The sequence below is a fragment of the Pseudonaja textilis genome, chromosome 2 (genome assembly GCF_049901715.1).
Source record: "Pseudonaja textilis isolate UNSWEBS1 chromosome 2, rPseTex1.2, whole genome shotgun sequence".
Classification (NCBI taxonomy): Eukaryota; Metazoa; Chordata; class Lepidosauria; order Squamata; family Elapidae; genus Pseudonaja; species Pseudonaja textilis.
Window position 1 is genome coordinate 183833211 of NC_141991.1, and position 17688 is coordinate 183850898.

The 17688-nt window shown below is 36.3% G+C and overlaps 1 protein-coding gene across 4 annotated transcripts in view; it reads right to left on the minus strand.

Moving 5' to 3' along the window:
• The window catches only part of CNTLN (centlein), a 199390-nt gene that overhangs the window by 92989 nt on the left and 88713 nt on the right, over positions 1-17688 (minus strand). For 3 of the 4 annotated variants that reach the window (XM_087926589.1, XM_026718387.2, XM_087926591.1), the window contains 4 exons: positions 16437-16610; positions 11923-12048; positions 4874-4995; positions 1131-1256 (listed from right to left, as the gene is read on the minus strand). In XM_087926589.1, coding sequence (XP_087782715.1) covers positions 1131-1256; positions 4874-4995; positions 11923-12048; positions 16437-16610 — 548 coding nt within the window. The remainder of the gene's footprint in view (positions 1-1130; positions 1257-4873; positions 4996-11922; positions 12049-16436; positions 16611-17688) is intronic. The other variant, XM_087926590.1, reaches the window with a different exon arrangement.

Genomic DNA, 17688 nt, shown 5'->3' on the forward strand with positions numbered 1-17688 from the left:
ACCATATTTTCCTACAAAGTTCTACTTGTCATAATTGACACAAAAATAAACCATATGATGTTATGACATTGATTTTATTGTGGTAGTTCTAACAGCTAAATGAATAGCAATCTTTAAAATTCTACCATGGTGCTAATATTCTGATTGCTTTAAGAATGCAGGCGCATGCCTGAGCATTACACGGATGTCTCCAAAGAACAGAAAACTGTTCCGAGTTTCAAGTGTGCTCATCGCTAAATTACAAAATCAACTTGACAAAGGACATTTTAAAACATCATTAAAAGGCTAATTATGCAATGCCAACCAGCTTCCTTTTGTCTCGTATGAAAGGGAAACTTCTGACTTTACCAGGGTGAATATAATCGTCTATGAATTATAAGATCAAAGAAGCAAACTGGATGTTTTCTAAAGTAAGAATTCCTTCACCAAGTTTTTACCCTTACTGCAGCTAAAAGAGCTGTGAAAGGGATCAGCACTAAACCCGAAGGACAGGCTGCGCACAGCAAGAAAGAGAGCAACTCCCCCGTGCTTTTTGCAGGTCACTCTGAAGGCCCATGTTAGCAGATCTACTCCAGACCCTTAACAGGCGGCTTTGCTGCTACCAGTAATTAGCTTGGACAGCTCTGGCTCCAAGAGTAGCAGCAAGACTACATCATAATGAGCTCAGCTGGGATTAGTAAGGACAGGGCAAGGAACCAAGAGAGCTGAGGCATTCTGCATTGCGTATGTATCAAGGAGATCAAACAAGGATGGCTGGCTAGGTTATCCCCTTACCACCTCACTCCAAAAATGAAGCACAGCAGTGTGTAAAATACAGGCTAATGAAGAGCGACACCTCCAACAGATGAGAGCCACATTAATTAACACAATCCCTAGCTCGTGCAGTACTGTTTCATTTAGTGCTAGCAAACTTATTGTTACTGATTTAAGGGTGGGATACGGAAGGAGGGGGCACAGGAAGAGGCTAATGTTTTGCGTCCGTGTTTCTGGTAGAGAAAGATGATTTAATTTTGGGCACGTGAAAGGAATTCTCTGTTTGGCCCTCAGGACTCTACAAGGAGAAGATAAGCATATCAACCCCACATTTCTAAATGTATATATGTACTTTGAAATAAAATAAAAAGACTCACTTTTCAATCAACAGCTTCTTGTGTTCTTTTTTAAAGTATGCCAGTTCATTCCATACCGCATCAGAATTTTCTTGACGCAGATGCTGCGGATCTGAACGCTCTTTGCCATTCTTATTGTTTCCAGGCCTGTAAATTTAAGAAAACAATGTTCTGTGAAATAAATCACTTTTAAATGCCAAGTTAAAACAAAAGCAAAGCTTCAGAACTTGATAATGCTACATTTAGTGAAATTATTAAAGCTCTCCTAAATGTTGTTCTAAGTAAATAAATCTTAAAGATGATAAATTGGAGGTAGGGTGCCACATGAGACTTGATGTGTTTCTGATGATAGTGTAATCTCTCTCATTTAATTAAATGAGACAAATAAAAGATAAAGATGTCATTCTGTCTTAGGGAAAGGTTTAGCATTATGGTTACAAACAATTCTTTAACTGAAGCAAACTCCTGAACAAAAAATGTAAATTTGTCTTATAGCAGAATACTAAATACTTTAGAATCCTATATTAAAACAGAGAAACAAAGTGGAGGAGGAAGATGGTTATTAGGAAAATGCAAGTAAAGAGATTTTTTTCTACAGATTAAGAAAAAAATGCAAAAATACCTATTGACCTGCAGAACTGAAAGCTGAAAAAAATCAGTGAAGTGGTAAAATCTGAATGATTTAAATAGTCGCTACTTGGAAAGCCAAATAGTTATAATAGTTACAGATAACTCTGAAAACAAGGTAGAGATTATTTGGATGAAGAAAATCGTTATAGCAGCAACGGCCAGAGATATTGCAAATCAATAATAAAAAAGGTTATGGTATTAACGGCTCACATGCTTAGAATTTGGATCACATTGAATGAGCCAAGTTAACTGAAATTTGACAATAGAGTTGGGTGAAGGAACTCATAGTGAAGATCCTTAACAATTTCCTCTAGAAATAGACAAAACAAATTCAACCTAGTTGAGAATAAGAAAAAAATAATGTAGTATCCATAAAGTATAGGAAACAGATGGAGTAGCTCTGCGATCATTAGTTGGAACACTTTTACTACCTAAAACAACAAACTGTACATGGGAAGCAAATGGAAACATAGTGATGTCCCTGAAAAAAACAAGTGCTACTACCACAAGTCTATCAATTTTAAAGCTAGCATATTGAAATGGCATCCAATGTTGTGAAAACAGATATTTAACAATTATGCATCAATTCTTTTTTAAAAAAATATGATATTTAACACACTATCTGGTTGATAGTCAAAATAGGGCAATTCTAAGTTGTTTAACTAATTAAAATCAAATATGAAATTATTTGGATGGCATTGAACAAAGTTTTATCTTTCAGTCAGTTCTATCAAGGCTACAGAATTGTTAATGTAAAATTACGTAAGATCTGTATATCTCCTTAGTACCAGTTTTCTGCTTGAGAATAGTTCAATAGTTTTAAGTGCTTCTCAGTAGCATGCAGCTACTTCTGTTTTAACATTTTTTTCTGACAGTGATCATTCACAAATATGATGGTAATAAGTGGTAATAAAAAAATCACTTTCCAACCAATGTGCTTTATGTGGTTTATGACCAAATTTTGTGCACCTGGCAACAAAAGTCTTCAGTGTGAAAAAGATTAAGGTCTGGTAAGGTTCTGGTAGCAGTGAGAGCTAGCTGGAAGTATCCAATCAACTAAGGGGAAAAACTGGGTCACGAATAGGACTTCATAAGAAATAATTTTGTCTGAATGAGAGCAGCAACCAACAATCTTTGCTCGCTCGCTCTCTATCTCTCCCTCCCCTTCCCCCCCTCTCACACACACTGACTTAACTATCATTTTGTTTAACAGCAAAATTGCTAGAATGGATTGCTGATTACTGCAACGAAATTGTTATATGTATGTACATAGATGGAGAGATCCAACTTGGTCCGCTGTATAAGCATGGTGAAATTTAGAGATCTTGCTGAAGTGGATAAACAAATTTTTTTATTATGATCTACATTTATTGGTAAATGGAAATCTTTTATGGAGTTTTTGCATAAAAATAAAAAAATGAACATCTGATTTATTGCTCATGAAGTAACTTAGAGAGAGGTTAAAATGTAACTGTACTTATAACTTCTGCAAAGAATATCGAAAGCTACTTTTTTGCATCTTTTCTTGCATTTTTTTGCTTCATTTTGTTCCCTTTTCTTCCTTTATTATTTTGCATTAATTTGTAATCATATATATATATATATATATATATATATATATATATATATATATATATGTTTGTTTTCTTAAGTTTTTGGTACTTACATGTATGATATTCAGCTTTGTTGGAGTATTTTCCCACGTCATTGTAGTTGTGCTTTAAAGCACAACTACAATGACGTGGGAAAATACCCGAACAAAGCTGAATACTATATATATGTGTGTGTGTGTGTGTGTGTGTGTGTGTGTGTGTATGTATGTATGTATGCTAACAAGTAGACCTATGTCCAGTTAGGTCACCTATCTGGATACCTTTGCTTTAGATGTAATGTAGCATTATAATTAGCTTAGATATATGTCAATCAATAGAAGTGCCAGCTAATTTTCTCCAGAATCTTTCATGAGATATTGAATTAAAGCCTGCCCTTAAGTCTACAAAGGCAATATAAAAAATATCTTTAGCCAAGTTATAAATATTTCTCCGCGAGACGGTGTAATATAATGCACTAGACTAGGCCTGCCCACCTGCAGCCTACGTCACCATGGAGAGCTGGTAACGCAGCAAGATTGTAAGCCTGTAACATTATTATGAGATTTATTTATACACATTAACTATATTATATATTTTAGATGTGGCCCAAGACAATTCCTCTTCACTCAATGTGGCCCAGGCAAGCCAAAAGATTGGACAAAGATAATCCAATCTAGATAATCCAATCTACACTGGATTATTTGGAATGCAATCTTGCAATGTACTAGAACAAGATGTTCACATAAGGGAGGAGAGTGACAATCCAAGAAGCAGAAGTAGAAACATCCATAGACACTAAATCTCCAGTGTCAGAAAGAACCCAAGTAGACAGAGAGCAAGAGTATAAGTGGAGAATTTTGTTCTAAAACTTGTAGAATTTTTAGGGAGTGTCTCTAAATAGAGATAAAGATTGGGGTGGTATGGCATGGCATGGATCCACACAGAAGATTGATCCACTACGTCAGAATCAAGATACTGATATAGATTGTTATTGTACAAGAGTGTTCCTTTCTAGATAAACAGGTTAGGTAGGTTATCTGCCATCTGGGGAAAAGATGTATTGTGCTTGATAAACCATTGGACAAATAATAACTTTGTCACCATAATTGTCATTTGGCTCAATTCTATATTCATGCTTATCAAAAGCAGACTCATTTCTGCAGGCATGATAACTATAAGGCATTTGGAACAGACTAACAAATTCTCCCATAGGTCAAAGGAATTTCTGATTTCTTTCTTGGTTATAGTGTAAGATAAATACAATGGTAATTCAGACTGTTCCTTCCTATTTATTTTAATCACATATAGAATATGTGAAAAACAGCCGCAAAAAAAACCATACACAAAATGAAAGCAATATAAATAATAAGACAAGATGAGAACAACAGTAATTACATTTCTCATACAATATGTGTTTTTCTTGATGCAATTAAGAGTAACAGGAAACAGTTCCATCTTCAGTTTAAATGTTTCATCAAAATGTATCAAAAGTCATATTTGAATTTAATACATATAATCATTCCAGAGAATTGTGCAACTTACTTGCCATAACCTTCCTCCAATTCCTTTAATTGATTTTTTACTGCCCTGTAATTGATCTGTAATGTCTGCAGACGTTTCTTACGTTTTTCATGGGCTTGTCTCAACTCATCATTTTCTTGAATCTGCATTATACCAAAACAAACGACTCAGTAAATCTTAACATCTTAAAATGACAATTTGTTATTGTTGAATTTCTTACTTATGACCAATTATCAAATGCAATTTATTACACCTAAATTATAATTCAAAGAATTCGGTCTTAAATAAAGTTCAAAAACTACAAAAACTGCTTGACTATGAACTAAAGCAGTGGCCCCCAACCTTTTTTGTACCATGGCCTGGTACAAAATGATCCACGGACCGGTACCGGCATCAGCACGCACAACCAAGGCAAGCCGAGCCGAGAGACTGGCCAGCCAGCCATCCCCTGCTTCTCCCCGCCACCTTCAACTCCTCCTTTGTACCTTCTCGCAGTCGATGGGCTTTTCAGGCTCTTTCTTAATCTCCTCCTGAGTAACGCGGGACTTCACCGCCATTGGGACGGCTCTTCGTTCGAAGCCGCCCCCCCCTTCGATGAAACTAAGGCGTGAGGATTCCTTCAGCACCCAAACACCGCTTTCCAACCAACGACCGACAAGCTCACCTGGAAGCACTTTCTCAAGTGCTGTCGAAACAAGATGGCGGCGCCCAAGCAAAATAGGCAGCCCGGTATAAAATGATCCACGGACCGGTAATGGTCCGGGGCCTGGTGGTTGGGGACCACTGGCCTAGATACTTCCAATTCTATGTGGGAGAAAACCCGAATAACCAAAGATCCACATATACATACATACATACATACATACACACATACATGATTATAATGAAAATATAAATGCTTAATGATAACAAAATAAAACATTCCGGGCTGGAAGCCTCCCCCCACCTGCACCTTCCAAAGAGACAGAAGAGCCTTCCAGATGCCAGGTGGACGATTGAGAGAGCTCAGATCTTCAGCCACAGAAAAGCTGGTGGGGGGAGGTGGCTCTTCCAGCCTCACCTGGAGATAGGCAAGGAAAGGTGTCCCTGGGGGCACTTTGCTTGCTTTCGCACTTTGCTGCTAAACCCAGCCATGGCCAGTGATTATTTGGGGGCAGGGGAGGCGAAATTCTCAAAGATCCATCTCATCCTGGGCACCCTTTTTTTGAACTATTACAATCTGGGAGATGGTACAGAATATTAAAACAAGCACAAATAGGCTGAAAAACAGCTTCTATCCCAGGGCAGTAGCTCTTTTGAATTCTACTGTATAGTGCAGTGTTGGTGCGGTCTTGCGGTTTTCGGTTCAATGTGTGGAGTATGAAGGATGTGTGTTTGTGTTTATTTTTATGGTCATGATGTGCACTGAAGATGGTGTTTGATTTCGTTGTACAAGGTGCAGTGACAATAAAGTAAACTAAAAGAACTAAATGCTATTGCTATTGCTAAATATCTAAAGGTAAGAAGAGACTTTTAGAGTTACAAGGCTTGGATATGGACATGTATTGTATAAAAAGTTAAAATACAACTGGACATTAAAATAATTTTAATAGACATGACATATTGAGAATATGGAATAGTTCAAGTTGTATCTCAAAAATACACAAGTTGTATCTCAAAAAAACGATTATGGATCTCAGTTCAAGAAGCATATCATAAAAGAGGAAACAGCGGACAAAGACCAATGCTTGATGTACTAGGAATTATTGGGAATCTATCAAGGGGAATTTAAAAGCAAATCAGGAGAGAAATAAATAGCAGAAAGATATCATTATTAATGACTTTTCCATTTACCAGATGGCAGAAAGACTCAAAATAGACAAAACGACTTATGGTATGGAAGAAAGCAAAGCAGAATTTGAAGTGCAATTGTGCAGTGATGATGAACCTGCATCTGCTAAAATGTATATAGTTTTATTGAAATTTGAAACAAGGAAGACAGGTTAAAACATGTATAAGAAAGTAGGCTAAGAATATTGGTCATAATATACAGATGCATCAGTGGTAAAAAGAGCTGAAATGTATATTGTGCTATAATTCTTATAAAATGTTGTGTTGTTGATACATGGCGCCAGAAAAATTATCTAGAATGTATGAAGGCTCTTCGAGTATATGTTGAAAATACGAACAACATGAAGAGACATTCTATCATGCTTGGTAGATATGTAAAAAAAGATTTAAAAATTGATACAAAGGATTTTAAAAAGTAATATTTCATTTACTTATTTAAAATATTTATATAGCCACCCATCTTTCAGCCACTTCTGGGTGACTCCCAATTGAAGATTTTAAAAAAACACATAAAATCATTTTAAAAACTATAATGCAGAACCAGTTAAAACATAAAACAGTAATAAAAACCTAGTACCAATCTATGCTAATAGGCCATCTGAACTCCCAACATTTTGGAGTAAAACCCAGGTCTTTAAGGCCTTACAGAGGGTTAAAAGGATGGGGGTCTGCTGAAATCAGGGGGCGAAATGTTCCATAGGGTAGGGGCTGCCAAAGAAAAGGCACACATCCCAGCTTCCATTAGATGACACATTGTTTCCTTTTACAACTGATGAATAAGCAATCAGAAAAAAAAGCCACCCTAACTTCAGTCTTCCCAGGTAAAGCAGACAGGAAACAAAACTACAGGAGCTAATTGTACTTTATCATAAGGCTACATTAACAGAAGCTTGCAAAGCTGCCAACACTTTTAACTGTCTGATCAATCAGGGTAGATCCTTCACAAGTTTTGCTTTCTGATAGCTAAGATCTTAGAGTCGCTTCCCTCTCTTTTGTCATCTCTTCCGTTTGTTCCCTAAGATCATCTACACGTTCTATTACAGTAACGGGGAAAAAATGCTGGGCTAAAATGATGTAACTTGATTGAACAGATTTTTCATATGTAGGATGAGAAGTATGTTTCAAAATATGCTGGGAAAATTTTTTCTTCATGTTGCAATTAAGTGTATGAAACAATACACGGTTTTTTCACATATTTATTCTTGTATATTTGCATGCTTGCTAGTTACATAATATGTCTCATGCCAGTTTTTATGACTTTTAAAATTCAAAGGATTTATGTGACTGAGTCCGTGATTCCAGGCATTTGGCTGATATGTATACACTGCTCAAAAAAATAAAGGGAACACTTAAACAACACAATGTAACTCCAAGTCAATCACACTTCTGTGAAATCAAATTGTCCACTTAGGTAGCAACACTGATTGATAATCAATTTCACAGGCTGTTGTGCAAATGGAATAGACAACAGGTGGAAAGCATAGGCAGTTAGCAAGAGTTCCCCAATAAAGGAGTGGTTCTGCAGGTGGTGACCACAGACCACTTCTCAGTTCCTATACTTTCTGGCTGATGGTTTGGTGACTTTTGAATGCTGGCGGTGCTGTCACTCTAGTGGTAGCATGAGACGGAGTCTACAACCCACACAAGTGGCTCAGGTAGGGCAGCTCATCCAGGATGGCACATCAATATGAGCTGTGGCAAGAAGGTTTGCTATGTCTGTCTGATTGCTGTGTAGTGTCCAGAGCATGGAGGCGCTACCAGGAGACAGTACATCAGGAGATGTGGAGGAGGCCGCAGGAGAGCAACAACCCAGCATCAGGACCACTACCTCTGCCTTTGTGCAAGGAGGGACAGGAGGAGCACTGCCAGAGCCCTGCAAAATGACCTCCAGCGGGCCACAAATGTGCATGTGGCTGCTCAAACGGTCAGAAACAGACTCCATGAGGGTGGTATGCGGGCCCGACGTCCACAGGTGGGGGTTGTGCTTACAGCCCAACACCGTGCAGGATGTTTGGCATTTGCCAGAGAACACCAAGATTGGCAAATTCTCCACTGGCACCCTGTGCTCTTCACAGATGAAAACAGGTTCACACTGAGCACATGTGACAGACGTGACAGGGTCTGGAGATGCCGTGGAGAACGTTCTGCTGCCTGCAACATCCTCCAGCATGACTGGTTTGCCGGTGGGTCAGTAATGGTGTGGGGTGGCATTTCTTTAGGGGGCCGCACAGCCCTCCATGTGCTCACCAGAGGTAGCCTGACTGCCATTAGGTACCGAGATGAGATCCTCAGACCCCCTTGTGAGACCATATGCTGGTGCAATTAGCCCTGGGTTCCTCCTAATGCAAGACAATGCTAGACCTCAGGTGGCTGGAGTGTGTCAGCAGTTCCTGCAAGACAAAGGCATTGATGCTATGGACTGGCCCGCCAGTTCCCGACCTGAATCCAATTGAGCACATCTGGGACATCATGTCTCGCTCCATCCACCAACGCCACATTGCACCACAGGCTGTCCAGGAGTTGGGGGATGCTTTAGTCCAGGTGTGTGAGGAGATCCCTCAGGAGACCATCCGGCACCTCATCAGGAGCATGCCCAGGCATTGTAGGGAGGTCATACAGGCACGTGGAGGCGACACACACTACTGAGCCTCATTTTGACTTATTTTTAGGACATTACATCAAAGTTGGATCAGCCTGTCATGTTTTTTTCCACTTTAATTTTGAGTGTAACTCCAAATCCAGACCTCCATGAGTTGCTAAATTTGATTTCCATTGCTAATTTTTGTGTGATTTTGTTGTCAGCACATTCAACTATGTAATGAACAAAGTATTTAATAAGAATATTTCATTCAGATCTAGGCTGTCTTACTATTGTGTTCCCTTTATTTTTGAGCAGTGTGTGTGTGTCTCTGTGTGTGTGTGTGTGTGTGTATGTATATATATATATATATATATATATATATATACACACATACACACACACACACATATATATACACACACATACATACATATACATACACGTATATGGATATATGTAAATGCATATATTTCTTAAGTTTTGGTACTTCATGTATGGTATTCAGATTTGCTCGTTTTCCCACGTCACTGTAGTTGTGCTTTTAAAGCACAACTATAATGACGTGGGAAAATACCCAACAAAGCTGAATACTATATATATATGTGTGTATATATATATATGAAAAATGTCAAAATAATCTTCATAAAATATCAGCATCTAAATCTTTCAAAATTATATACACAGATTTGTATAGATGCAGGGTAAGGATATATCGTCATGAAAAAGTAAGTATGTCTATGGAAATTTTTGACATTTTAAATATGTTTCAACATATAGATATTTGATCGTCATGTCAATGATATTGATAAAGGAGATATGAAATTACAAATAGTATGCATCATTTGCCATGCTGTAATCCATTGTGTAATTTAAATAAAAGCATATGTAGATTTTGCATGCAAATGTAAGTTCACTCCTATTATTTATTACTTATAAAATACCTCACATTAGAATCATGTGCGCCAAATCTGGGGCAAATGCTTAGCCCATCATTGGTGAAAATTTGGTAACTAGCCTTGTTGAAACTTCAGATATGTATTCTGATTTGCTCTCTGCTGTTGAAATGTAAGGTATTGCCATATCTAGATCAAAAGAAGTCTCTGGGTATTCAGAAAGAACATTAGAGATACCTATGCAATTGGGGAGAGATTTAAAAATATTGCCAAACAAGTAGACATGAATCATTCCACTGTCTGGAAGATCATCGATGACAGGAGAAGACTTCCAACAGCTGCCAACTTGTCCAGGCCAGGTCTGGACAAATTTCCACCAAATGTAGTATGAGAGCAGAACACAAGATGCTGAAAGAATCCTAGAATTTTGTCAAGTAACCATCAGGTAATTATTCTATTACCAGTATCAAAATGCTTGAATTAGTCATGGGAAAGCTGCACAAATTCAATCTAATAGGATAGATGTGAGGAGGAAAATTTGTTGTGTAGAAAGAATATCAGGGCAAGCTGCTCATGAATTTCTAGGCAAAGTCAAGATTTCTGGAACAATGTACTCTGGACAGATGAAGCAAAGAGGGTTTATTTGGCTATAGTACCATTATCACTGGTAAATCAAGGGCAGTATCTCACCAGATGAATGTGATACCAACTATAAAGCATGATATCATAGTACAGTTTGGGCTGCTTTGCTGCAATAGGATTTGGGCAGCACAACATCACAGTTTCTATTAGGAATTCTCCAGAGGGTGCTCGGAAGTCTGAAGCTCATCCCAAAGTTGAGCTTGGAATATGACAATGACAGTAAATATCACAGCAAATCATCCCAAGATTAGGTTAAAAATATAAAAGGAAGGGTTCTGGAATGGCCAAGTCAAAGTCTGGATTGAAATCCCACTGAGATGCTGTAGATGAATTTAACATGAGCTGTGCATACAAAAGTCCCACAAATATAATTGGGGGGGGGGGAATCTGAATGGAGAAATGGGAAAGATTTCTTCCTGTTCAATATCAGAGACTGGTAGACAGTTATAAAAAAATCTATTTATGGTTGTTTTTGTAAAAGATGTTACCTGTTATTAGAAAGAAAGATGTACTTCCTTTTCCCACAGAAGGAAATAGCACATTTGTTAATTTTTTGTTCAATAAATGACTACAAAATCAATTTTTCATATTCTTGTTCAGTGATATCACCTTTATCTTTATAAACTACTCGAATGAAGATAAAATGCTATGTGCATATATGTTAAAAAAGACTTTAACATAGTGAAAAAGTACTTTTTTGCACAACTATATATAGAGATTTTGCACTACTGAACTTGAACTGTACTATTCATGTGGCTGGAAAGAGAGATTCAAGGCACAGGCAAACAATGCTATTTAAACTTTACATATGTAATTTATAACATTTGAAACAGACAAAGAATTCCTCTTAAGAATAGACAAATATATTTGCACAGATCTAGAGCCTACAATTATTAATTAAAACATCTCCCAGACTACTTATATTACAGCTGCAACATTTTAGACTGAGAAAATAAAATTATACGAAGAAAAAAGATATACCTTTAAGTACATAATAAAACATATATTTCACCTAATTCATTTTTAATTTCAATGGATGGACCCTGCAATGTACCATAAAGTGCGCAAATTTTGTTGTGGGTCTATTGATGTCAAATAAAAAGGTTATGTATTTTAATTTTCACCTTTAGACGTAGTGTCTTTTCTAAGTTTGAAATCTTTCCTTCAGCTATTTTGAGCTTCCTTAGTTCTTCTGACTCTTTCAAGAAGCTCTTTGGGGACAGAGACCTTGAACGTTTCACAGGTGGTTTCTGGAGAATAAAACAAGGACATGGTTGAAGTGGTTGGAACGCTGGATTATGAAAGACATGCAAAATTAAAGAACAAGTAATTTTGAATACTAATAATGAATTATAAAAAAAATCCTGCATGGTATACCAGAGAAATAACAAGCAGAATTACCACAGCGTTACCACTAAAGGTTTCTCTGTGACTCGTTAATGAGAATATTCATTTACATTTACATTGTTTCTTTCAGAATAATGATGTCCCATTAGGGAAGACTAAAGGGTTATAGTCTCAGAAATGCAAGAAATCTCATTACAAAGGAGGGGATAGAGGCTGATCTAATTGCTCTATAAGGGTCCAAGGTTACACTTGATAGGACAACCAGAAACAAGAGGGAAAGAGTTTTTTCCCTCTGAAATAGTTTAACACACTGTGAAGTTGAAGGAACAATATGCTTGAGGAATATAAATAAAACAGACAGTAGATCTTATACCATAATGACCATATGGTCATTAAATATAATATGCCTAACTAGAGACAAGAATATGTGTTTATATTATGTGCAGCTTCATGTAGCAATCTGGAGAAAGGATGTGTGAAACTAGCACTTAAACTGGGCAACCTTCTTGCTTGTACTATGTCAAATGTTTTTATGTAAAACAAATAAAATATACAGATTAGTTTTACTGAATTTCAGTAACTGTGATTAGTATATGGAGCAACATTTTAATCATAATACTAATCTTAAAGTCTTAATGATTTAATAAAATTGTGCAAAATATGAAGTGACATTTTGTCCATGGATTTTTTTTTAGTTAATAATAATAAAAAAAAAAGAATTTACTTTCTTCCAAAAGTCATTACAGTTGTTCTTTTGAATAAAAGAAAAAGGACTGAGAGTGTTTAGCTTTTAATTCTGAATAGAAAAAAGGCAGAAAGTACAAACTTTTGCCCATGACAGAGATTCAGTTTTAAAATATGTTTTCTTTGAAACATTTCATGAGTACAATTTAAAGAAAAGAGGCTAATTTATTTTATCTATTAAAATAAATCACATTATCAGTCAAAATACACAGGAATAAGAATTCCCAATATATATATTAAAAACAAAGTAAATCTGCCACATCACACCTCGATGACACGTTTGTGTCTTTGAGGGAAGAAAACAGACACAATATAGGCAGATTTATGCAGCAAAGCCCCCCTCCAGATATGTTGGACCCATAAGCACCATGGAACATAAAGGAACATATTTGGCAGGCAATAGATTGAGGAATACTTATATAAGTATTAGATATAATTCCCAGTAAATATATCCTGATAATGATGTGCAAGTTAAGAATCTGGAAGTGAAGATGGGAATGTTTGATCAGAAAAATATTGAGATTGGATTTGAGTAAGAGGAGATGTTATTCTTGTCAGGCTACAAGAATGATCTGCGAAAAGGTGATATATTGGATGTACAAAGGAAAGATGATGTTTCCATAATTAACATAGATGTAATGGTTTGTGACAAAAATCTTGAGAGATGGGATGAAGAAATGCTGCCTAGGAAACTGTCAGTTAAGACAAGATGTAGCCCTTGGTTTCTGCATAATGGAAAGCAAAAGACACTCAAATAGGACTTTCTCCAACTTTTCAGGCTGTTAAGGAGATTTGAATTTTCAGACTTGCAAGATTATATTTATGAAGTCTTACAATAAAATAGAATTAGTTCCCTTAGCCATGTTTCCTATTTAGTTTACCTGAAAAGGCTGACAAACAAATAACAAAACAGAAGAGTGACTTGAATGATTTTCCTATATTAATTTACAAAGGAGACCTGTTAAAAGTTTTGAAAGACTTGCTGATTAGGGAGAATGAAAAAATGAAAAGAAATCAAGTTCTTTACGGAATATTACTTGAAGAGTTTAAAAACCAATATTGTTAAAAATAACAGAAGGTAAAGTTGGTTTATTTGATCAAGGTTAAAATGGTTATTTTACTGTTATACTGCTTATACTGTTACTTACTTCTGTGTTTTTTTATATAATCCTTAATGGACTTTTGCTGACCAGGAGTGAAAGGCAAAGTTTTAAGGATTTGTTTATAGATAAAAATGAGATATAGGATAATATAGTTTGTTTGTTGTATTTTAAGATACGGTGGAAACTTATTAAAATGGTCTATACTTCTTGTGACTAAGGGTGAAGTTCTTTCTTTCTTTCTTTCTTTCTTTCTTTCTTTCTTTCTTTCTTTCTCTTTCCTTCCTCCCTCCCTCCCTTCCTTTTCTTTCTGTTGCTATGTTCTTTTTTCCTGCACTCTGTATCTTGTATTTTTGTCATTTATATTAATTGTTATCTGTATAATTATAGTGCTTAATAAAATCATTTTAACACAAGAAGTAAAGGAATAATTAGTCTTAGCCTTTGCCTAGATATGAAGGAGAGGGTTTTTTTTGTCTATGCATCAAGGAAATAGAGACTAGTTATTACCTTTGGGGGGGGGGAATTTCACCCCCCACAATTCAGGCTTTTAATGCTATCAGTTTCATTTCAAAAGCAGTGTGGCACAGTTATGCAGAAAAAAAAAGTGCCCGAGAAAGAGAAGGAGTTATAATATTTTTAATAGTTAAAAGAAGGACTGCACAAGAGCACCTTGGATGCCAGTAATGTTACTACTTGTGCACATGAACAAAAGAACCACTTTCTTCTGCATACAGAACATTAGAGTGACCCTTTCCAGTATTCATCTCCATGAAGAGAAAGATAATAGGGATAGATAAAGCTTTGTGGGACAAGAAAGTCACATTTGAATCTCTACAGACTGGATTTGAAGTCCTCCTAGGTCACATTCGGCTCATAAGTTTCAGACTTTTATTATCCATAGTTGTTATTATTATTCATTACATTTTATATTACCCAATTCCCATAGATTCTACATGATCTACATGAGTATCAGGAGTTCTATTATTATGTAATTGCATTGCAGAACAATTTTTCCAAGCTGATTTTCTATACTGAAATGTCACTTTATAAAATGGCACCAACATATAGGAATATCTATAACAAATTTGGTATTTACAAATGCCCACGTAAGAGTAGATAGATAGATACATCAAGTACAAATTCTGAAGCACTTAATAAGTAATTGTTTTATTTTTATCTATCTTGAAATTGAAATTTTAGGTGATCTAACCTTACCTCAAACTGTTAGGGCTGCTGCTTGCATTTTATTTTATTTATTTACTTGCTGCTTATGTCAATGTTCTTGGGTGATTGACAAACATGAAGATACCAAATTCCAAATCAATTAAATGATGGGTGTCAATCTCAAGGCCTGTGGGCTGGATCCAGCCCACAGGTTGTTTAGATCTGGCCCACAGGGCCACCCTGGAAACAGTGAAGGACTGGCCCATGGTGCCTCTGCCAGCGAAAATGGAGCTTGAAAGGGCCACCCACACCCCTCCCAAGCTCCATTTTCGCTGGCAGAGGTTTGCAGGAGGCCGTCGCAATTGAAAATGGAGCTCAGGACCCAGTTTTCTCTGGCAGAGTGCTCGGGCCACTACAGGCGCCCCAACACGAGTGACATTGAGCTGGCCATGCCCACCCTGGCCATGCCCACCCCAGCCCCCCAAGGTCAAACACAACCCTGATGAAATAGAGTTTGACACCCCTCAAACTCAGGGTAATCTTGGGTCTAAACTTTGTGAATTTTTATGTAGCAAAGTGAGCATCTTAAATTTGACCCAGAAAGCAAGTGGCACTCAGTGAAGCAACCTCAGTGCAGAAAAATATACTACTTCTCACAATTACAGCATCTTTTTTTATTTGAATTATGTTTGAGTATCAGGTCTCAGCAGATATTTTAATAGAATGTATTGTTGCTTTATTTGTGTTCTAATTACTGATGCAGTGAAACAAGGCATAAACTTTCAAAGGAGAATAAAAGAAAATTTCTAAGAAACAAAAATTACTGCATTTAAAATCAGTAATTAATTCTAAAAGTAAAGTAACATCATTTATATAAATTCCTAGCTCAGCATTTTCACTAATTACAAACTTTTAAATCCAAACTTGATTTCTTTAACTTAACCTCAGTTTCCTCTGTTTGGAAAAAAACAGACAGCCACACAAACACTATCAAGTAATAAATATTCATCTAAGAATTCTACAAAGAATTGAACTTTTAAATAATTTAATTAAATTAACAATCCTTTATCCAGTGTTTAATAAGGTAAAACTTCCTACTCCCAAAAGTTATTTTAACAAGACTTTGGCAGATAATAAAAACACTCTTCGATAAAGCTTCCAGAATTATAAGTAGCATTGACAGTTATTAAAACTGTTATTATCCAAGCCCCAGAACAAAATGTCAAACTTTGCCAGCCTCATTTTGACACAAATACACAAGGCAATAAACGCTTTCCTACCTTGTATTTTTTCCCAGCCCTAGTACTGATGCAATCCAAGAAATCTCTACTGCAAAGACTATGATTTGCCAGTGAACGATTTGTTCTTTTCAATTTTTTTTGCAAAAGCTCTATTTCAGTCTTCTGAGACATTACGAGGTATTTTAGCTCTGTTAAAGAATGCTGTTGGAATTCCTAGAAAATGGAAATACAATACCTTAGAATACTGTAGGTAAAATCAATATTTGGAGTAGCATTTGCAATGACATCATGTTTACATTTTAATTAAGTACATTTAAATAACAAAAGCCAGTTGTTTGTACAAAAGGAGGTAGGAGTGAGACTGAAATGGAGGAAATAATTAGACCCATACTAATATGTCTATATGCTACATTCAAAGACAGGACTATGGATTTTTCTTTGTACTGTACCAATTAAAATCATGAGGCCTCTACTCGCAACAGTTTGGATAGTTACCTCAGGTATTTTATTTATTTAATTTCATAGTCCTTTTTATCTCAAGATATATAATATATAAATATATAATTTATATATATATAAATTATAAAACCTTGATATACATTTGTTATGTCTTACCTTTCCTATCACAAGAATAGGCAGTCTGGTTCCCATATTTACCATGATTTAGGGCATTTCCTTTGTGCCTATCAGGCTCTTTGCCCGTGTTAATTTTTTTTTTAAAAAAAGATTATCCTTTTAATTAAAATATCTACAAAAGAAGCTAATGGGCTGCACAACAACACCCCAGATCCCAGTACCCATTTTTAATTCCAAGAATGTCCCTGGGACTTACTTTACAGAAAAAGAAAGGATGACCACAAGCCCCACACCACTTCAAAAGGTGACCAGACAAAAGATTTGGTGAAAAAAAAATCATTCGAATGACTATAGGGAATAGAAGGAAGCAACTCCAACAATATGTCTTCTGCTAAGTGGAATGCTGGCAATGACCACCTTGCGAATGAGAAAACTCATTTTGTGAGCAGCAACAATTTTGCAAGAGAGTATCTAATATGTTCAAAATGCCAGACCTGCTGATAGAGATTACTAATTCTGCCCCTGAGGCTAAAACATATGAAGAACAGTTGCAGGAACTGGGTTGCAGGAAAATTGGGGGGGGAGGCGGAAGGTAGATCCATTTGATATGTTTGCCATCTTCAGTCGTTTATAAAAATAATAAAGGAGGGATATAAATAAAATAAAAACCATCACGGCTAGATGAGCCAATTTTATTTTCTTTAAGGGTGCATTA